We start from the raw sequence: 23,398 nt of genomic DNA, 5'->3' as shown, positions 1-23,398 counted from the left end.
GCTATTAAGAAGGGAGAAAAAACCCATCGGTCTAACTCAGAGAGAAGCGTGGTTTAGAGGCGATAAAAGCATCTTCCTTATCAGTCTCGTAGCTTCGCCAGAGGCTTTTTTAGTCGCTGCTGTGTTTTGTGTCTTCTCCATTTTCCAATTCCTCTTCCTTTCATTTCTCTCCCTCTCTTTGTCTCGGTAAGCCGGGTCTGCGTGCTCCACGAGTCTGAGGCTTCTGTGTTCAGTCCGCCTCCGCTTTCGCTGACGGAGATTAAAAATAATGGGCAGCACCATTAATTAAGCAACTAATCTAACTGTTTATGTTTTGTCATATTTACCGCTCATGGGTGCGTGCAAAAACTCCCCAAAAAAATGACTGCTCAAATGCTTTTTCAGCGCCGCACATTAAAAACAACAACAACATCCCAGTACATGGCTCAGTGGGCCGTCAGCTTAAAAAAAAACAACAACAACCAAGGACTCCCTTTCTACCCTCTCGCTCTATTTTTATTTATTTATTTAGGTAAGCGGCTCAGTTAATATTGTTGATTTAAAACCTCACCTTCAATTTGTTGTAGCATGTGGACAGAGCTTTAGCTTTCGCTGCGGCTGAGCCAATTTTCTGCTTCAAGCGCCTTTAATAAACCACGCGGCGCTATCAGGAGGCTTTGGCTTCCCTGATGAAGGCCATTTATTTCAAATTAAAGGAGAGTTCCTTATCTTCGGCGGCCTCAAATGGAGGGCTGAGATAAAGATGGCGCGCCTTGGCGTCGTTCCTCTCTGTGTTGAAAATGTGATGAGAGAAAGGGGCGAAGGAGGGAGAGCGAGGGGAGAGGAGGAAAAAAAGGAGACAGAGTTTGAGAGAAGACGGAGAGGAGAAGAAATCGACAGATTGAAAGGGAAAGATGAACCATTGGAGGTGGCGTGGGGGAAACGGAGTAATCTGATTGGCTGTCATCTTCTTAAAATGTTCATGTGATTGAACACCAATGGATGTTTCATTCCTTCCCCTTTCATCTTTTTATCTCACTTACTGCCTTTATATGTTTTTCTCTTAGTCTCTGTTCGCTTTCCTCTTTAACCTCCGTCACACACGCTCCGATAAACTCCATGCTGCTGCTGCTGCTGATGAGGGGTGTGTGTGTGTGTATGTGTGTGTGTGTGTGTGTGTGTGTGTGTGTGTGGACATTGGTATGCTATAATTGAAACGCTGAGGTCAGCTCTCATCCGTGAATCAAAGCCAAAATGAGCCTTTAATTTGGCTTTCAATTAAATCTGGTGTTAAATGCTCCTCACAGAGAAAGTATGTGTAGGGTACTGTGTGTGTGTGTGTGTGTGTGTCTGTGTGTGTGTGTGTGTGTGTGTGTGTGTGTTTACGTTGTACTACAAAGTGTGTGTGCGTGTGTGTGCGTGTGTGTGCGTGTGTGTGTGTGTGTGCGTGTGTGTGTGTGTGTGTGTGTGTGTGTGTGTGTGTGTGTGTGTGTGTGTCTGTGTCTGTGTGTGTGTGTGTGTGTGTGTGTGTGTGTGTGTGTGTGTCTGTGTGTGTGTGTGTGTGTGTGTGTGTGTGTACGTTGTACTACAAAGTGTGTGTGGGTGTCAACATTTGTGCATGTGCCTCTCCATACCTGCGTGGGCGTTCTTAACTGGCTTGTCTCTGCTTCAATCAGTCCGAATCCATTACAGCGAGGCGCCCAGGCGGCAGCGGGCCTGTCATAGTTAACAATCACACCGATAGACGAGCAAAGACCAATTATAATACAGCCCACATATCAAATTAAGCACGGCTGATTCAATCTCTCAAAGCACACTTTTCTGCTGTATTTGATCAGAATGATCCTACCCACTCAATTAAATGGGATTTAGCACTAATTGCATGATTTGCGGCGAAGCACGTTCTCGACGCACCACAGGTTGCCCTGGGTGAGGTTTGTACGTTTTCTTTTCTTGTCTCACTTCTTATTGGTGTCTATTTTTTTCTCCTTGTAAAAAAACAAAAAACAACAACTTGTGTTTGTTCTTTCTGACTGAATGAAGTCAACCTCACCAGACCCACCTCGGCACTTTGATACATGTTATTTATTTTTTTATTTTTTTTAAAGTCTCTTTCAAGATATTTTAAAGAGGACATATTCTCCCCCTCTTCCACCTTTTCAATCAGTCCCCCCTGTGGTCTAAATGAAACATCTGTGTTTCTGAGCTTTGGTCCAAATATAACATGAATCAAGCAGCAGAGGAGGTTTGTGACCCTGTAGAAACCAGCTCTCTCAGAACGCTTCGTTTTGGTGTGCGTCTCTTTAAATCCAATGAACCCCGCCCCCTGAGTTTTCCCTGTGACATCACTCCTTCACTCGTAAGAAAAAACAATGGCGAAGCTGAACAAATATTAAGCTCTGTGCTGGACGTTGAGTCTGTGGGTGGAGATACCAAGGGAGGGGATGGTTTTTTTTGTTTTTTTTTAACCTGAATCCCACTGTGACATCACAAGGAGAGCACATTTGAAACGGCACATTTTTCTCTGTGTTGTCAGACTTGTGCAGACCACAAACAAAGGACTGGATGGATTTATTTCACCTTTTGTGACACTCAGGTCACCCAAATAAAGGTTAAAAAACACTGTACAAGTGGATTTTTCATAACTTGTCCCCTTTAACTCTAACTATTATTTTTGTGAGGCTCAAGCGTTAATAATCAAGACAGGCTTAGACTTTTAAAATATGCTTGTTAAAGATGTGTTTTCTATTAATGCACGGTTCTGTGTCTCTGTCTGTCTCTTGCAGGTATCGTAGCACAGACCCAGTGTGCACTGGCCTGCAGGCTCAGATCTTATCCTGTTACAGAACCAACAGGGATCAGACCTTAAAGTGTTCGGACCTGGCCAAAGAGTACATGCGGTGCATCGATGCTGCAAAGAAGGTGAGCGCTTACTGCAGGGCAGATCAGAGGAGTTAAAGTGTCTTAAAGAATGATATTCTCTCACTGTGCTGCAGTCATGGCCGAGGTTTTGACTGTGTTTATGAAGGTTGTTTTCTCGAGTCTTTTCAATAAGAACTGTCGACCCACGACAATAATGAAAGAATGTTAATAATAGTAATGATGGTTATAATAATACATCGTACTTCACATGGCCCCTCAAAGAGCTAAAACTCTTTTTTGAGTGATGGCGTTTGAAGTTTTCCATGGAGAGATGTGCTGTTATTTTTAAAGCAGCGCTCTGAATGATGTAAAAGAAAGAAATTCATTTTTCTCATGTTCTCCACATTATTCTGCTGTAGTTTAGGAACAAAAAAACAAAAAAAAAGAGTCCGATTGATAGGCCGTTGAGTGCTGTCACTTTTAGGTCTTTACACAAAGAGAACTCTTGTCATTAGAAAAAGCTTTCTCATCGAGCGTCTGATGTAAAAGAATGAAATCCAAGTTCTCCTCAGCCACCAAACTTGTTTTCCTGCCACTTCTGAAAATGACACCTTTTTAGAAACACACTTTGGCTTTCTTTGAGATAAGTCTTAATTCAAAGTTTAGCTTGTCAGTTCAAGCTGCACCATCATGTTTCTAATTTGAAGTTGTTATGCGCACTAATCCATTGACGACACAGTCTGCAACTTGAGAAAGAAAAGCAGGTGGGAAATGTGTAGAAGTTCTCCATGACAACATGAACCACGTGTTTGATAGTTTCTAAGATTTTATTATTTTTGGCCTTTTTGCCTTTTATGATAGAGGAGAGTGGATAGAGGCGGAAATCAGGGAGAGAGAGTGGGGAGAGACATGCGGGGAAAGGAGCCACAGGCCGGACGCGAACCCGGGCCGCCAGCGTGAGGACTGAGCCTCGATACATGGGGACGCGCGCACTGCCGCTGCGCCACCAGCGCCCCCCTACGTGTTTGATAGTTTCTGAACATCGAATCCTCCACTGACGCATTCTAAAATACTGTTGATATTTTTAAGGTTTATTTTTGGTCTTCATTTGAGAGACAGGACAGTGGATAGAGTCAGAAATCAGAGAGAGAGAGAGAGAGAGAGAGAGAGAGGGTGGGGAATGACAAGATTAGCCACGGGTCGGATTCAAACCCGGGCCGCCCTCTTGGAGGTGGTCAGCCAACCACGAGGCATCTTGTGTTTGAAATCTGCATTTGAGGGGATCAATGCAATAAATGTGAACATCTATCTCGACACATCTGAGAAAAATATCGGCCGATGTAGCTGTATCACGTTTATTTCTCCTACTCCAAATGAGTCCGTTTCTACTTTTATCCTCTTTGAAAGAAGACAACAATAGAAGAAAGGTGTTTGATTTCCCGTGAACACGGCCGGCTCGGTCCAGCCCTCCTCTCTGCAGACTGATTGTTGATTCAAGGAGCGTTTCAGAGCTGAATTCTTGCTCCGTATGCTGTAAACAGGATTATATAATCTCAAGGCCGGTTTAAAGCTTCTTCTAGTTTATTTGCATATATTCATTTTGCATGTATTAAGGCTGCGGCCTCACCCTTACACACCGTGTGTCATCCCAGCAGACACAAACTGTTTGTGACAGTCTCACTGTACCTCACCTCTGATGTTAGCTGGACTCGTGCATTGTGGGAAATCTTTAGCGTCCGATTTAATGTTTGACTTTCAAATCAAACAAAACACCTCAAGCACACTTTGCCTGTCAGGGGGATGTAGTGAGGGAGAGATGCTCAGAAAAAGAGTGGCAGTAGGGGGCGCCGGTATCCTCGTGGTTAGCGAGGTAAGCTATCGTCCAACAAGTGAGCGACCTGGGTTCGAATCTGACCTTTGACCACTTTCCCCCTGACTTTCTCTCGCCTTGATTTCTGTGTCTATCCCCTGTCCTATCTCTAAAGAAGCTCGAGAAGATTGTTATATCTTAAAAATTAAACTATGAAGTGAACATTTATTTCTTCAGTTCTCTCTTCATCGTCCGTGATGAAGCGTCATTTTCCAGCCCGATCGTTAAGCCCACCTCTCACTTCTCCCACTTTATCGTTTCCACTAAAAGAAAAGGAAGGAAAAACAATAAAAATAAATAAATAAAATGAACTCGTTAAGAAGATGGAATCAATACATTTTTAATGTAGCAGCTTGTTTTGATGTAATATTAAGAAAAAGAAAACATTGCACCACGGACATGTGGAGGTGCCATGTGGTTTTTATAAGAGCTGTTTATGTCTCTGAGCTGTCAGATTATTAACTTTGTATTCTCAGAGTCAAGAGAGCCTGCCTTCACGATGCACTCAGTAAAACTTAGTCTTTGTACTTTTATCTTAGCTGGGTTATTTTTTTTTTTTTGCATTCCTCTTTTCCTGAACTGGCTCCATAACTGTATTATTCAACAGCACAAGACAACTTCTTCTGCTCCAGTGTGTGCTTCACTGCCGCAGTTTTTAAGTTACAAATTCACAGAAAGTTGGAGGGAGAGTATGAGGAGGAGGAGGAGGAGGAGGAGGAGGAAGGAAGGGAGCTGGAGGACAGGGCACTGGAAGCTTGCCCTTCCAGAGTTTGCACAGCAGAGACATTTGAAGGTGTAGCTGCTCATCATGCAGCCCAACAACGTATCACTCCGCCTCATGCTGCTCACATCTCCTGTGCGCTGCTCAGGGGCACTGAGGCTTCCCATGGCATACAGTAACACCGCTTGTGATAATCAGCCCGCTGTAACACCACTCCCCTGCATGTATTTGTACTAAGGTCTGTGTGTGTGTGTGTGTGTGCGCAGGTGTAGGTGTGTGTGTTTTATATGGTGTGTGCATCAGTATCAGTAGCTTTGTATCTGTCTTATATAAAGACACCAAAGCACAACATGTACACACAGCAAATCCTTTGTTTTTCTTCCGCTATTTTCTACCCTTATGAGGTCCTTATGAAATTGTGTGTGTGTGTGTGTGTGTGTGTGTGTGTGTGTGTGTGTGTGTGTGTGTGTGTGTGTGTGTGTGTGTGTGTGTGTGTGTGTGTGTGTGTGTGTGTGTGTGTGTGTGTGTGTGTGTGTGTGTGTGTGTGTGTGTGTGTGTGTGTGTGTGTGTGTGTGTGTGTGTGTGTGTGTGTGTGTGTGTGTGTGTGTGTGTGTGTGTAAGCTTCATCCTCACATTAGCTGGTGTGAGATAACGAGGAGTGAAGTGAAGACTCTTTGAAGACTGTCTTTAAAAGAGCACGGCAGATCATACACAATGTGCGTGTGTGTGTGTGTGTGTGTGTGTGAGTAGCTCGCTACATTTCAGTCTGCTTTAACTTACACATCAAGGTCTTGCCTCTTGATTAGCCCCTGAAGCGTCTCCCTGACTTTCACCCCATATATTTGAAAGTTTACAAAGTTCTTCCTCTATTTCGTGTCTTTTTAAACGCTGTCAGTTTGCCAATCACTGATAACTTACTTTTCCCTTCCAGTGAAGAAGGCGCTGTGTACTGACGTAGCATGAGAATGTATGAAATGTTTTAGAAAGCCGGAAACTCCAAACCAACCAACCAAGAAAAACAACTTGGATTTATGATTAATATTAGTACGCTTTGTACACAGATCTGATATAAATAGAAGCTACAATCTTGCATGTGAAGCGGTCGTCATAGAGCTGCAGCTCCACACACACCCTCTGCTTCACTCGTCTCCTCCTGCTCAGCGTAGGAAAGGTCAGAGCTTTCTTCTTCATGGTGGACAGATTCCTCGTGCTGCAGCAGAAGCTACTTTCCAAACCGTCGTCTCGATCACCGAGCAACGTGCGCGGTTGATTCGCGTGCCTCCCCTTAGCTTGGGTCTGACTGTGGCTCAGATCCCTTTCATTTCCTCGGTGTAACGTCAGCACGGAGAAGTAGAGCAAATGAGTCAGTTAGGATAGAAATGTTGGGGATCGACACACCGTTGAGAAAAGTTGATGCTGTTAGTCTGGGGAATATTTGTTTACTTGTCTTATCATAAGCACAGATCAAGATCAGTGCCTTCTGTGATAGACCTTTACTTTTCAAAATGATGGGGACTGGAGGGATTTTAGGTTATGTAGTTAATTAAAGATAAAAATGAAATGATCTAAGAAAGCCCCCAAGGACATGAAGCAAAGTGATGACACTTTTTTTTTTTTATTCCTCAGTGAAAGGAGACTTCAGTGGGACTGGAAGCAGACTACTTCTTGTTTTGTCTTTCCAGCCTGAAAGAAGAGACTGTGATGTGTTTTGATCAGTGTCACAGCGGGTCAGTGCACAGGCCAGCTTATCACAGACGTCTCCCTGCTGCGTTACACGACCACATTTATCTGTGTGTGTGTGTGTGTGTGTGTGTGTGTGTGTGTGTTTGATGGCAAATGAGGGGAGGACACCTCCAAGCCTGCAGAGATGGAGCAGACATCCTTCAGTCATTATCCTCTGGGAGGCTTATCCCGACATGGGCACAGCGACATGTGACACGCACACTCTGTCCAGACACTCAGTGGGATTTTCCAGTCATTTATCTGCACACACACACACACACACACCTGGTATGTGCCTGGTCCTGGTGGGATTTTGGAGTCATTTAGCAGCAATCTCTGAGAGAGTCTGGCTTTGATTCGGATCAGTGTCAGAGGCTGTGCTCATGGAGCGAGGGAAGAAAGAGATGTGCTGAAAAGTGAAACGACAAAAGACATTTTGAATATCTGGGCAGAAATGTGCAGGACTGACCAATTAAAGGTGTGACGAGACCTGAATATAGAGTTAAAAGTGGAGCAAACGTGGAGTTAAAACATGCAAAAAAAAAAAACCCTCTTCCAGAAGGCTGTTGCAGCAGCTTGTCAGATCACAGATGTATACTGAGCTACAGCAAGGTCAGGATCTGTCCAGCAGCAAGTTGAGACCTTTGAAACTTTAAATGCTGTTATTTTCCCCTTCAGCAGGGCCAACTACTCAAGCACACACACACTTAGACGTACGTATATATCCGAGCCCTGTCTGCGGTGTACAGGCAGGCAGTGCAGGTTTTTAGGTCTAATACCCAGGGAGTTTCTTTCTGGAGTTAACAGCTGCCTGTCTGAGTGGAGAGAGAGGGAGAGAGAGAGGGGGGAGGGAGCAAGAGAGTGAAACAAACTCAAAGTGAGAGTGAAGAAAGAGGGAGAATGAGAGAGTGGACAAAAAGTAAAGCGGAAAGTGCTGAGGAGCAGCAGAGTGAGAAAAAGATTACCAAACATCGGTGTGCCTGTCTCCCCGACCCCCCCCTTCCTCTGCCCCTGCCCGCCTTTTTGACACCAAGAAAGTCTTCAGCTGTAAGGAGGTGTACCTATAGTTTTCTTCTCCGTTTCTACTTCATAAGATTCTCCAATTGTTGCACTTTAAATGTTCTTAGTTCGCTATGCACGTTGTTAAACGGCTCAGTCACTGTCAGTGGTGGTAGGAGGAGTTGCTGATGAGATGTCATACGATAAGACGTTTTTCCAAAATTACCCCGTGCATTAAGATTGACTGTCCGTCTCCAGCATGAAGGGCATTAATTTACACTTTCAATCCCTCCATTCTTACGGTTAGCTTGTAATTTGGGATGTTGGACTCTTGAGTAGTTGTCAGTCATGACATCCAGGGTTCAGGTGGACGAGACCGTGGGAAGGAGCTTTGACTGATGACGTTTCTGCTGTCCATCAAGGACCACTTTACAGATGATTAAGTGCTCAGAAATGACAGTTTCTTCTCTCGTAGGATTATGCAACATATGTGTCTCTAGTCTGTCTACAAACTCCCCGATGATGATAAAAGTCCATCATCTCCGTCTTCTGCCTGCTCCACTTTTCAGATAATGTGTGCTCAAACAGGCCGTTTGGAGATTTTCCCCTCATGACATCACAAAGGGCAGTAGCCCCTCCCCCAGGTGGGTGACACTCCCACAGCTAGGTGTTTGTTCTGCCCTCTGAGTCTGCTTTCTCACCGTAAACAATAGGACATGGAGCCAGAAAGCACCGAGTACACCCGAGCCCTTCCAGAGAGGGGGCGTGGTCAGACACAGCTCATTTACATATTTAAAGCTACAGACACAGAAACAGCCTGTTCTGAGCAGGGCTGAAATAGAGGGGTTTATAGACATGATCAAATACAGGATCAGAGTGGCTTTAGAGAAACTTGACAAAAGACATGTTGTCTACATTTACATTGCTTTTCTTTTTACTCATTATATTATTATTTTATGAGTCATGTTGGAGTGATATATTTCAAAGTAAAGGACCCCCTCGCGTTCTCCAAAGTATTCAAGAGTTTATTTCTCAGAGTAGAATGATGTCGTCATCTGGGGGGAAAAAAAAATCTCTAAATGTTATTTTGGCATGAAAAAAAGAAAAGTATGATAAACTTGACTTGTGAGGAGAGGAAAGGGTTGGACAGTACATTCAGTACTGCCGTTGATGTGTTGCGGTTGGAGATTTCCATGGATCCACAGAGGGATTGCGTCTCATTTCTAGGAACACTGTTGTGTTTCAAAATGTCCAAGCTTTATTGAACAGGAGCCTCTGAGCCGTTTCTGCGGCATGCTTAGTGTGCAAGTTTGATTCCCTGCGGACAGCAGACGAGAGGACGAGGTAGAAAGAGAAAATAGTTTCATCAAGTTTTGATAAGTCCATCGTGAAAGGAAAAAAAAAAACCCTGTTGACAGCACTCATATGCTGATAATAAATCAGTCCGCTCCTGATCTGAATGCACACTGACTTTGACTGAACCAGTGCATCACAGCGGTATAAAACCCAGTATTGATTTCTTGTTTTCTTTTACCTACAGTCCTATTGTTGATTGAACAGGACTCGTGCCAGTGCAAAGATCACAGAAGCTCAGCTACTCAATGGAGAGAAACAAACTGAAAGCAAATGTAAAAAGCAGATTGAGGACAAAGACTCGTCGTGTTGAAGAAGGGGAAAACGTGCTGCAGATGTACGGACATGTGGAGACGGTTAAGACAGGAGTGGAAGACGTGAAAGGATAGTGAAGCGTAAATGGGAAGACCTTCAGAAACACCAGGCATAGAAAACACTAAATAAAATGGAATTAGTGAAGTGGAGGAGAGGAGAGGAGAGCGCCAAAGGCTGACAGGAGAGCGCTCTGAGAGAAGGACTGATTAGGTCTAAAGTGCAAGCCGAGATTAAATGTTGACAAGCACAAGCTGCAGATCTGTACAAGTCAAACAAATAATGGAACAGGCTTCCTTTATGGGCACTATATGGAAGGGGGAAAAATGAGAACGAATTTGACAGATAGTACAAAACTGAAGAGACTTAACAAGAAAACAAACCAGGAAAATAAACGAGGGATTGGGGGGGGAGAAAAAGGGACAATATGAGGATAGACGGAGGGAGAAAAAGGGTTTGAAAAGAGAAATTGAAAAAGGTGAGAGGGAGAATGAAAAGATGATGTTCAGAAGTGGAGAGGAAAGATGAAGAGCGGGAGGAGAGAACAGAAGTAGAGGCAGACGAGGGATGATGGGACGTGCTGTAGAGAGAGAGAGAGAGAGAGAGACTGATATGGGCGAGGGGAAGTTATGAGGAGGCTTGTCAGAAGGGAGTATCCTGAAGTCAAACAAGAGAGGAAGGAAGGAAAGATGAGTAAATCCCACGAGGAGATGAGTGGTCATGGAGAAAAGCTTGGAGATGGACGGATTATGAAAAGATGCAGAGGGAGAGAAATAGACGACGGGCCCCTCAGCGGTCGGCACTAATGAAGAAGAATGAGGGTCTTCAGCTGCTCTCTGGACCTGCTGCTGACCACACACACACACACACATTTTTTATTTATATCTGGAGCTACGAAGAAGTAGTCGCAGAACTCCACACTCACCAGTTGCTATGCACGAATAAATATTGCAAAGTGTCATGGATTTCTTTAAACTCAAGCTTATTAAGGAACAGAGTTTCTCTCACTTTTTATAATTGTTCCAAGAGATTCAAAACATCAGGCGTGGGAGTCACATGTGCAGCTTCTAAATAAGTGTGGCTTGCTTTAATTGGGGCTAAAGTCTTGCAGTATTTTTAATATCCTCTTTTTAAAGTGCAGAACTTTTCTTCAAAGCTGATGCACCGTGGAGCAGATAGCGCTTTTCATCCTTTGACTCCGAGTTTTGTGACTTTGTGCTCTGACTGCTTCTTCTGTCTCGGCCCACCTGAGAAAACAGGAAGAAAATGTTTCAGGATTTGATCATTCAGTAGTGGTTCTCTGTTTAAAGAAATAATGCAAGAGGTGGCTTTTCGTTTTGGATGATATGTTTGTCATATTTTTGTTTTTGCTCTTGGTTGAAGGTGTGTTTGCGCCTCACTCGCTGTGACAGAAAAGACAAAAACAAAACATTTAAGGAACGCTTGAGCTCGGGCTGCTTCATCACGGCAAAAATCACCATCACAAATATTAAACAGGATTATTGATTGAGTTTACAACATCGAGGTCGAGGGGGTGCTCTATCAAACAATAACAGAGGATGGCGGGAATCATGGGAGTGATTCTCTCTGATATTACTGGCCTCCTGAGACCGTCCCATCCGAGCGTAGAGTCTCCCCTGGTGAGGCGCATGTGTGAACATAACTGCACCCTGCAACCTTTGTGGTCTGAAGCTGCTCTGTCATTTAGGTTTCTGATTGTTCCTGAGTACATTCAGTACATTACAGCAGAGTGACTCCACGTGTGTGTGTGTGTGTGTGTGTGTGTGTTGTTTTTGTTAGATCCTATTAAGGGTTAGTCTTACAGGAAGGGTTTGTGATTCAATACAAATACAAACACGCTGAGTTCAAACCGTCATAAGTCATTATTCTGTTTCAGCAACATGTCGTAAAATGAACAAACACAGTGGAGCGTGCTCTTAACAGGACATACTGTTCATAACACAGGAGGCTTTTTATTAGAGAAAGATGAGACTCGCTGTCCAAATATAAAGTGTGCTGTTTGTTTGTGACGTATATCCACACATAGGATCAAATACACCTGGGGATGTACGTCAGCATCCAGGGTTTGTAGAAGACACCTTGTTTGTTTTGCCGTTGCCTCTTTTTTTTTTTTTTTTTTTCATCCATCTTTAATGAACCTTCATTCATCTGTCATTTAGTTTTTCAGCCTCTGCTTTCTTTAAACCGGCACCTTCCATCAAGCTTCCACGTCCTTCAGCAAAACACCTTCTCTTCTCCGTCTCTTTGTCTTCTCCGTCTCTTTGTGTCTCTCGTTTAACTTCTTGTTTTTTTCTTTCTCTTCTTTTTCTTCTGCCGCTTCCTTCATCTCTCTCTCTCTCTCTCTCTCTCTCTCTCTCTCTCTCTCTCTCTCTCTCTCTCTCTCTCTCTCTCTCTCTCTCTCTCTCTCTCTCTCTCTCTCTCTCTCTCTCTCTCCCTGCTCTGCAGTCCACTTATTGATTTCATTTTCATAGTGTTGGCAGTTGTTCCCGCCGTCATAAACCATCAGCGTTGCCTCCTTTCAAGCGTGCATTGATCGTTGTACGGCCGATCACAACCAATCACCGCTGAGCATCATTATCTGCCGGCAATCTCTCCCTTTTGTTGTTTTTCTGTCTCCTATTGTGTGTGCCGCTGGTTCTACTTTTTAATCTTGTGATTCCTCACTCGTGTTAAAAAAACAACCCTGTATGTATTTTTGAGAGGGAATAAAGCCTCGCCTTTCTCGTGTTAAGAGAAATAGCTCAGTCAGATGGAGCGCTGAGGGCGTCGAAGAAAACGGCATCACACAAAAAACCCCAACAAAAACAAAACAATTGTCACAACATCAGTCCTGTTTTTGTGCCTGTCCTTTAAAGACGACATCAACAGTGAGCGCAGAGATCTGCAGACGTCTTAAAAACTAACTGTGCCTTCGAGATGTACAGTAGCTCTGGATCACATGGATCCTGATCGTTTATTAATATTCATATTACATATATGGACTCTGCTCTGTTTCTGCCTGAGACGTGACAGACAGATAGAGCAGCGTCGCACATATCCCCCCCCCACTCTGTAACTGTCTTCTACGTCATTTTTCCTTTTGAAGAGTCGAGCCTTGCCCTGCCTCACCTCTCATTCAGTCTCTGTATTTCCCTCCTCCCTCCTTTTTCTCAATCTTTTGGGGTTTTTTTTCGATCGAGCGACATGTCTCCGCCTCGTGGCCCTCAGACATGTCAAAGCTTTCAAACGCAGTGAGACTTGGTTGGGGAGTGTGGAAACACAGAAGGGGGGGGGGGGGGGTACTAACAGCCTCACTTCCACTAGCTTTTGTAACCCTTGCCGCACGCTGACCTTTCTGAGCGCCTCCACGCCGTTCGGCTCGCGCCACCAGACCCCCTGCTCCCCTTGCCTTTCTCTGCTCTCCCTGATGGGGGGGGGGGGGGGGGGGGGGCTGTATTGTATTGTGTTGAAAGCCACCACAGCTGCATATGCAATTGACAGTCTTTTTTTTTTTTTTTTTTTTTTTTTTTTTTTTTTTTCGGGAACATTTCACAGATATTCAGGTCAGTGTTTTGTCGCCTCCCCGCTCCGGAGTGCTTACAGGATGTTTTGTGCTACCACGACCACCAGCTGGGATAAGAGGGGACAGCGGCGAGGCTTTTAGGTGGCGTTTTCACTCGCTTTTGTTGCAGCGAAGCAACCGCAACATTATCGGAACAGTCCACTTTGTAGCAGCGTCTCTTTTGTGTCCCGTTGTCACCCAATACCTCCTCTTTCTCTCCAGGATCTGAGGCCGGCCTTCCCTTTGTAATTGGTCCGCAATTCACTCCCAGAGAGATTGATTTTTTTTTTTTTTTTTTTTTTTTTTCTCCGGACTTTTTGTGAATAAATAAATAAAATGGTGTTATTATTATTTGTTCTCAGAGCTGTGATGACTAGTTCACTTCATGGACAAACTTTGAGGTTGCTTTGTTATAAATCTCAGATCTCAGCTCAGAGAAGTGACACAACCCTAAGAAGGGATTAATGAAGGTAAATCTATCAATGAAATATGTAAAAACTAACAACTCAATGCTGCTGTGTTTCTCTCTCAGTCCTCCTCAGCTCTGCTCTTTGTCTAGTTCCAGTGCTGCTCAGGGTTCAGGAACATTCTGTGTAAATGTAGGCCCAACACTCCTGGAGCGTCGCTCCATATAATTGCCATTAATTGGACCCTGTTTCTTAAGTGCATTCTGATTGGTGCATCCGCATTGGCGACCAAAAATTCCTCTCCGTCTTTATCTGTTTAAGTGGCTTAGTTTAAAATAATGTATAGTATGTGTGTATGTAAAATGAATCAACTTCATAATCACAGATGAAATGATGCATTTACAGACGGGTCACCCTGTGGGAAAAACTAACCACGGTGAAACCTCTGTCAATTAAAAGAGGTGAATAGGACGAGAGAAATGGCACACACCTCCTCCTCCTCTACTTCTTCTTCTTCCTCCTCCTCCTCTACTTCTTCTTCCTCCTCCTCCTCTACTTCCTCTTCTTCCTCCTCCTCCTCCTCTACTTCTTCTTCCTCCTCCTCCTCCTCTACTTCTTCCTCCTCCTCCTCATCCTCCTCTTCTTCCTCCTCCTCCTCCACTTCTTCTTCTTCCTCCTCCTCCTCTACTTCCTCTTCTTCCTCCTCCTCCTCCACTTCTTCTTCTTCCTCCTCCTCATCCTCCTCTTCTTCGTCCTCCTCCACTTCTTCTTCTTCCTCCTCCTCCTCTACTACTTCTTCTTCTTCCTCCTCCTCATCCTCATCTTCTTCCTCCTCCTCCTCCTCTACTTCTTCTTCTTCCTCCTCCTCCTCCACTTCTTCTTCCTCCTCCTCCACTTCTTCTTCCTTCTCCTCCTCCTCTTCTTCTTCTTCCTCCTCCTCCACTTCTTCTTCTTCCTCCTCCTCCTCCTTTTTCTTCTTCCTCCTCCTCTTCTTCTTCCTCCTCCTCTTCTTCTTCTTCCTCCTCCTCCACTTCTTCTTCTTCTTCCTCCTCCTCCTCCTCTTCTTCTTCCTCCTCCTCATCCTCATCTTCTTCCTCCTCCTCCTCCTCCACTTCTTCTTCTTCCTCCTCCTCCTCCACTTCTTCTTCCTCCTCCTCCACTTCTTCTTCCTTCTCCTCCTCCTCTTCTTCTTCTTCCTCCTCCTCCACTTCTTCTTCTTCCTCCTCCTCCTCCTTTTTCTTCTTCCTCCTCCTCTTCTTCTTCCTCCTCCTCTTCTTCTTCTTCCTCCTCCTCCACTTCTTCTTCTTCTTCCTCCTCCTCCTCCTCTTCTTCTTCCTCCTCCTCATCCTCATCTTCTTCCTCCTCCTCCTCCTCCACTTCTTCTTCTTCCTCCTCCTCCTCCTCTACTTCTTCTTCTTCCTCCTCCTCATCCTCCTCTTCTTCCTCCTCCTCCACTTCTTCTTCCTCCTCCTCCACTTCTTCTTCTTCCTCCTCCTCCACTTCTTCTTCTTCCTCCTCCTCCTCTTTTTCTTCTTCTTCCTCCTCTTCTTCTTCCTCCTCTTCTTCTTCTTCCTCCTCCTCCTCCTCCTCTTCTTCTTCCTCCTCCTCTTCTTCTTCTTCTTCCTCCTCTTCTTCTTCCTCCTCCTCCACTTCTTCTTCTTCTTCCTCCTCCTCCTCCTCTTCTTCTTCCTCCTCCTCTTCTTCTTCTTCCTCCTCTTCTTCTTCCTCCTCTTCTTCTTCTTCCTCCTCCTCCTCTTCTTCTTCTTCCTCCTCCTCCTCTTCTTCTTCCTCCTCCTCCACTTCTTCTTCTTCTTCCTCCTCCTCCTCCTCTTCTTCCTCCTCCTCTTCTTCTTCTTCCTCCTTCTCATCGAGTTGTATCCCTTTGTCCTTTGTCATTCTGTCCTCATACATTGTTCCACCTGCTTTTCTTGCATGCTCACAGTCACAGTCGGGTCAAACCCACGCACATTACCAACACGTCAGACAAAATAATTGTTACCTCACGGCACTGAAGGGTAAAGCCATCACACACACTGCAACCCACCCACTAACTCAGCACTTCACTCCTACAGAGCTGTGAGGGGCAGCAAGGCTCGCTTCAGGGGAAGTCTGATCCCTTCGGCCATCACTGCCCCAAACAGCCGTGTGTGTTTTTACTCTCAAAGGGTTTCTGTTGTTTCTCTCTGTGCTGATCACTGTCAAACCCGGACAGTGCTGTGAAGAAGAATGTCCCATTTCGGGGACAATAAAGTCTAAATTAGCTGATTTAGGAATCTGTCTGGTGTTTTGAAGATCTTCAATGGTTTTTAAGTGGGGTGTGAACGTCAGGTCAATCAGCACCAAAGGAGGGAGGTGAAGATTTGTTATTTGTGTCCAATCTAATCAGTTGAAGATGTTTTCACGACGGAGGTGTTTTGATGGACATCAAGTTGTCCTTTGTGCTGCAGTTTTGACAAAATGACTCACTTTTGTTCCTGACAAAAGATAAGGTTATGTCTGCACGCTGGCTGTGCCTGTGTCTGACTACTCCTGTGTCTTTATGCATCCAATTATCTGACTTTCACACTCGCTTCACACCGCCGATGACCTGCTGTGAGGAGGTGAGAAAGGAGCCACGTTTTGAAACGCCTCTATCAAGTTCATAGTCGTCACCAAACTATTTGTGGCACTTTTAAAGTGAGCGCTTCGCCAGTCTTCAAACGGAGACAGTCTGAAAATGTGCGCTGTTATTCTCATATTTAAACGTTATCACATCTTTCCCTCTCTCTATGACAGCAGACTCTTTTATCCTCCACCTTCAAGTGCTGTCAATCAGAACCACAATGTCGTCTTTTTTCAATAGACAGCCCGTCATGTGAACGACTTCTGCTCAAGCTGCTGCTCCAAAAAAAAAAAAAGACACCTTCAGGAAGCTCTCATCGGGAACATTGTGGTTAAAAACGAGGAAGCCATTCATTTAAACCGTTTATCACTCTCTGACTAAGTGACAATAACAGATGGTTATAACGAGGGCCTCACCGATACAGGGCCGATAACTATATGAGGGAGCGACAAAATCTGATGCCGATATATCGGCTGATATCTTCTCTAGATCTTTGTTTGATCTTTAGAGAGAGATATATTATATATATTGTTTATGTATATATATTAGAAAAGATAGAAAGGATGACAAGATGGTCTTTCACCTGGAAAGTAAGTGCGTCATCGCTTCACACTCTGGAGGATCCTCTGCTGGTGAAAGAGAACTGCTCGTGAAGTACAATGAAACTCAAATAAAATGCTCTTTGACAAGTGAATAAATCTCGTAATATGGACACATATCTGCGATGAAATTAGCCGTTACCAATAATCACTTGATAAGCTAATATCAGCCGATATGATCGGCCGTCTGATTTATCGGTCATGCTCTAGTTGAAACATTTCCAGGCATGATCACAGTCACACGTTCGGTAAGGTAGACACAGGGATGTGTGTGGGGTTGCCATAGTTACACTTTTAAAAACTTGTAGTTTCTGATGTTCATCAAAAAAAGCTCTGCACAGTGCAGCGGGGTTTGGCCTCACGTTAGAGAGGATCCTGGTTTGAACCTTTAGCCTGTCCGTGTGGAGTTTGCATGCTTCCTCCAAAAGAATGACTCGTTAGGTTAATCAAGGTAATGACTGTAAAAAGCAGCTGCCACTATTTTTATACATGTGACCTGACAGATTGAAAATTCGCCTGTATTCATTGCGGGATACGTGGTGGCAGATACAAGCTGGTGGCATCACTTTTTAACAGCTTGTCTCCCTCATTAGGTTTTAATCATGCATTTAAAGAACTCAGCGGTGTACTGTGAAGTAAATAAACCTCGTGGAGAGCTGGTCTGATGGATATGATTCCTTAAATAAAGACAGAAGGTGGCCAGTGGAGGTGGGCAAATTGTTATCCAGCTCTGGGTTCATACGTCAAAATCATCAGCCTTACCCTCGGCTGATAGCGACTGTACTTTTAGTTAGCTGGGATGCTAAATCTATATGAACTAGGAACTAGATGGATTAGAAGATTTATGTTCCAGATTTTAGGATAAGTGCAAAACAATAACAGCTAAACTGATCATCAAACTATTTGTGATTCTCTTCTTTGCTTGCTGTATTTTTTGAAGAAGTGGAGTCTGATGGTTATCCAGGTAGGTAACCTAAAATGAACCTTGTTAGTGGAGGCAATCTTTGCAGTATGTGTTCTCGTCCATCTCCATCCCTCAGCAGTGGAGTAGGCAGGCCTATCAACCTCCGAGCCTCAGCCTATCACCTGGGAGCCCCAATTGCCTGCCAGTCATCAGATAAAATGGATTTCCAATTGAGTCGAGGCTCTGACGCTGGGCCTGGCAGAGCAGAGTACAGGCACACTTCTGCTCTTCCTCCACCTCCACCGACTTTCTGTTTGGTACTTGTTGTTCTCCAGCTGTTCTCAGCCTCTGTCCGACTTCGTCTCCCCCCGGTGTGTCTCCCTCGTCTGCTGCTCGGACCCTCAGGACATGAAAAAGCCTTTTTTTTTTTTTTTTGTAAAAGCCCTGATTCCAATATGTTATCTTGGAGGCAGTGTGCTTTTTCCCTACCGAGTCTTCAAAGTGAGTGACTACTTTAACCCAGGATGGATCTTCAATTAGAGCAACAGGTTGAAAACATATTGGTGAGGTGGTACCAATTATCATACAGAAGGGGGTCTCACACCATTCTCAGAACCTGTCAGAAATTGTTTTGGCATTAATGGTTCATGAGCAGATTAAGGGATGATGAAAATACTCATTAACATCTTCCTCTATTATTTATAAAAGCGAGGGAGTTGATAATGTCAGCGACCCAAAATGAACTTTGGGGAGACATCCTCTGTGTGAACTTTTCTCCTCCATGTTCATCAAATCTCTGCAGCACATTCTATTAAGCATAGAAAACTCATACTATCTCTTTGTTATGTTCTTCAACTTTGAAGAACATTAGATAATTAGTGCTGGGGCCACAGCACCCATGTAAGAGGTATCCATCTGCAAACTAAGAGGTTTGTGGATTTCTGTAAAACCCAACATCTGCGTCCAAGACCCACATCGTCCAAAAACGATATCACAATACTTCACGATATAACTCTGTGAAATGTTCCTTCGTTCCTGTGAACAGGTTTTTGTATGTTTTGTCAAGTTGCTTTAAAAATACTAATTAAATCACCAAAATTGTGTATTAATCTGTCGCTGAAGAAAGTCCCCAAACAGACTTCTTGAAACTTCCTGCCCAGCTTTTGGGATCATTAGGAATATTTAGATGAAGCAACATACGAGTTAGCTTTTTTTTAAAGACATACTGTTTGAAGATGAACATGTCAGTGAGCACAGAGGAGTCAGTATAACATTGTTAGTTTTGGTATTAACTTTACGGCTGTCAGCATTAGCTAAACACACATCACCTGTTTTCATTCTCTTTTAGGCAAACAGCTGTGATTTTAAATAGTAGGTGAAGTTTTACCTGCGTTACAAACCAAAGGAGAGGTCATGTTTTGTATATCCAGAAAGAAAGAAAGTAGGGACAGAACAGAGGAGAAGAGTAGAGGAGAAGGTAACGGTAGTAAAGGAAGAGAGGAGAGGAAACAGGAGGGGGGTGAGATAAGAGGACGGAGGAGGGGAGCCGTATTGATCAACCTGCTCTGCCAGTCTCTCTGTGGTTCTAATGGTTTGAGTTTCACAGCTGGATTGAACTCTGCAACGCTCAGAACAGATACTCTGACACTGTGCACACACGCAGCACGCTCAGGCAGTGTGTCTCTCTACCTGCTGGCTTCAGGTCAATGCACCCCCAGAATCCGGTCAATTTAGCTCATCGCATCGTTCCACATGGGCTGCTGGAGCCGTCGGACTTCACTGGGACCAGTCTCCAGTCTAAAATAAACCTCCTCCCTGCTGCTGTCCAGTGTCTGAAGCCTGGCAGGGCTGAGAAACCAACAACAGATCAAAAAAAGGAGAGTTTATGAAAAACAACCTCAAAAACACGTCATTCTTTATAATATAAAACTCACCATTTAATAAAATGTGTTTTAAGTTCGGAGGATTGTTTCTCTGTAAATTAATTCATCAACAGATTTGGCACAAACCTGCAAGATTTAAAAAACTCTGAATACCTTGTTGGATTAAAGCACATTTAAATTACACACCAACCATTCCAGTTGATGTAAGACTCTCCACGTGCAGAGGCTGTTGGTTTTGAATCCAGCCTCACCCACTTTCTCTGCCCACCACTTCATCAATCAAAAAGTACAACCTGAAAAAATAAGACTCTGCAGCCGATTGGCAGCTTTGTGAAACGTTTACTTTGGAACGATGGAGCTTTGAGCTACATGCTAACATGTACTTAGCTTCAACAGCGCCTGTGAAAACGATTGTTTCCTGTCTTCATGCAGAGAAGCGAGTAGTTCATTATCATGGTCGTAGTGTTGTCCTAAAGTTGAGGATCAGTAGTTTGTCCAACACTCTCCATTGGACAGAAATGTATGCACTTCTTTGGGGTCGATTCTGGGAAGGTTTTATTTTCGTACATTTTTTGCTATCTGGGAATGAGTTGCAGGTTCAGGAAACTTCCCAGAAATGGAACCAGAGCGAGCGGTTCTTGCAGCAAGGCACACGTTGCATAGCCTGCGTGCTAACTCACACATGGAGCAGGTGAAGACATCCTCAATGGGAGATGATCGCATCACTTCCTGTCGGGAATACGTGTCATTTACGTTTCCCACGCTGACCCTCCTCATAGCGGGTGTTGCTCTTGTGTGTGGTGTTTTTACACTTTCTCTGGAGAATATTTGTAAAGACAGTGACCACAATCAATCATAAAAAGTGTGTCACCATGCACACAGCAGTCTTTTCATGAACCTTCGTTAAAGACCTTTTCAGGCACAGAGAACAAAACTCAGCTTCAGCCTTGGTGCGGCTGTGAATTAACTATGCTGGAGATGAATGTGTCACTTCTTCTTCTGAAAAACAGGCAGAAGTGTTTTACTTCATCTGGCCTCCCGTTTATTGTGATTCTGTGTGGGAGGTGCAGTTGTCAGGGTCAGGCCTCCCTGTGGTAATTAGCTTATATAATCATAGCTAAAAGCTGTCTTGTTAGATCTCGTCTCTCTTGGAAGGCATTATGATAACTAGTACGGCTTCAAAGAGTTGATTGACCTTCACACAGAGGCCACTCACCCACTTTAAAATGCCCATGAGCATCCCCTTCACACCCCTGGAAGTGACTGTGTTTAGTAGAGACCGTCTCACTAACAGGGTTCTCTTCATCACCATCGTTTTAATAGTTAGCATTCCAAGGTTGGAGCATGGTGGCTAAACGTGTCTGTCGTCAGGATTGCAATCCTGGATTTGAAGGCGTTAATTGATCACAGCCATTTCAGAGGAGAGAACAGGATCTGAGTGAAAGACGAGGTCGAGCACTGCAGCTCACAGTCGTGAAGTCGAACCTGTTGTGTTCTGTTCAGGAAAGACGAGTTTTCCAGGGTTTCAAGGACCTCATTGATCTTTAGTAGAAGAAAAAAAAATAGGTTGTATTCTCGAATCAATTGTTCGTAGCAGCTCTCGAGCAGATGTTTAGAAATCGCAACAGATTTCTCTCTTGGAGGTCAAAGCAGACGGAGCTTCTTCATAAAGATTACACTGATTCAGCGCTCGTGGATATATTGATAAAACGTGCTCTCGTGGTGTACTTAACGTTACATTTAGGGTGCATACTGCGCAACACAAAGAAACCCCACAGTGAAACACAAACGACTTTCAAATGGATTTACAAGACAAATCTCCAGAGTTATATTGACGCCTCATCCTGCTCTGAATATACTTCCCTCTCCTCCTCAACATCTGCCTCGACCGCTTTATCACGTAAGAAATGACTCTCTCCAAATCCACTGTATATTTAAACGTTTCGTGGTCGTCCTCGATTCGCGCTGTCGCACAGGAAGTGAAGATTCTGCATTATGTCTAGCTCCAACCTTTAGGGTCACATTGGTACGCACAGAACTGTTAGTTTGGTGCCATTACAACTTAAGACAGTTGAAGCACCAATAAATGTGAACTGAACTGAACCAGACCATTTTGGTGGAAACGGGCCTTCACAGACTCTACAGAGACGACAACAAAGCAGGAAGTGTTCATTATTGTTCTCTCCTGTCGTTGTAATTTGTTGCACTATGGACATGAAGGTAGGTCTGAGTTTAATCAGTCTCGGAGTTTACTTCAATTCCTCTCTGAGCTAATCCCTACTATTACCAGGTCTGACCTTTCAGTCGTCGTCAATTACATCTGGAGAACTCTGACAGTCCTGCACCTAAGAGCATCTCAAAGGTCACAAAGGGGGAGTCACAGTGCAAAATGGACCAATGCCTATTTATTTTTTTCTCTTTTCTCTCCCCCCCGTCCCCCCGTCCCCCCCTCAGAACCTGCTGGTCAACCACGGATGAAGACGAGGAGGAAAAGGGGAAAACAGTGATGTCACGAAGGCTTTGTACCGCTGCGCTGAGAACGGCACGTGACGCATCCCCCGTTTTGAAACATAAGGAAGTTGATTTGCTTTTAGAATGCCTTTCTTTTTATCATATTTATTTGACTTATCTACTATTAAAGTTGCTTTATGATTCTGCACAGCTACATTACACCTGGGAAGCTTTTGAATTATACAAAAAAAGAATGTGTATATTAGATTCATGACCTGAAGGCGTCATCGGTCATCAAGTATTTCTAAGATCGGAGTTGTAAAGATCTGTTCAGGATAAATTCATTCTCAGCGTCTGAATGTGAGATTCAGTCCGTCACGTCCTCTGCTGCTTTTTGTTGAGACGAAGAAAAGAGAAATCATTTCAGGTGTGAAGTGAATGAAGTCCATTTACACCATCCATGTTTTCATCTCCGGCTGCAACAGGAACTGACTGAGTTTGACTACTTTTGAGTTTTTATAGTTTTGTATTCTTTCAAAGACGGGAACAAACTCAGGTTATCCTGGACATGACTCTGATTCATCCAGTGTGTGGTGTAGTGTATCATTTTATTAAAACGCTCATGTGCTTTGACAGTCTTGTTTGTGTCTTCATTCGTCCCTCTCAGACTTTCTCGACCTATTTTCAATTGCATGTTTAAGTCTTTCTTTGTTCTAGTGCTGATTTCTGGTAACAGCAACATTCAGTTGCAACGTGATCAAAAATTTTCACTGTAAAACAAAAAAAAAACAGAAATGGAGAAATGTGTTTGCAAGATATTTTGTCTCTCCTTCCAGCTGCTTTATCATGTTAACTTGGTCAGACAGGAAGCTTGATCCACAGGCAGCTGGACCGGTGAAAGATGTCGGAGTATTTTGGAGGAGAGGTGAAACGTCTTGACCATGACCTGGATGACTCAGAACCCTCACGGACGTCTTTCTCAGATGCAGACCATCCAGCTGCTGGTTTCAACTCCAGAGCGCCGCCTGTCCGTCTCTGTTTGGTAAGTGACATCATACCACTGTGTGACACGTCGGCTCTTAAAACTGCAACGAACACTCCCCGGTATTTTGTTCAAAAAGATAAAGTCGACCAGTTAGAATGCAACCTTTTTGGATGATGATGTTGAAAGG

General features: G+C 44.1%; 1 protein-coding gene across 2 annotated transcripts in view; it reads left to right on the top strand.

The window, feature by feature from the left end:
- Nucleotides 1–22,859, top strand: part of LOC306833576 (MICOS complex subunit mic25a-like) — a 55,700-nt gene extending 32,841 nt beyond the window's left edge. For both annotated transcript variants that reach the window (XM_079358916.1, XM_079358917.1), the window contains 2 exons: nt 2,766–2,901; nt 22,230–22,859. In XM_079358916.1, the coding sequence (XP_079215042.1) occupies nt 2,766–2,901; nt 22,230–22,253 (160 nt within the window). In that variant the 3' untranslated portion in view covers nt 22,254–22,859. The remainder of the gene's footprint in view (nt 1–2,765; nt 2,902–22,229) is intronic.
- The last annotated feature ends 539 nt before the right edge of the window (nt 22,860–23,398 follow it).

This window comes from Symphodus melops, assembly GCF_947650265.1.
Source record: "Symphodus melops genome assembly, chromosome: 13".
NCBI classification, from domain to species: domain Eukaryota; kingdom Metazoa; phylum Chordata; class Actinopteri; order Labriformes; family Labridae; genus Symphodus; species Symphodus melops.
This window is presented reverse-complemented; position numbering and strand designations above follow the sequence as displayed.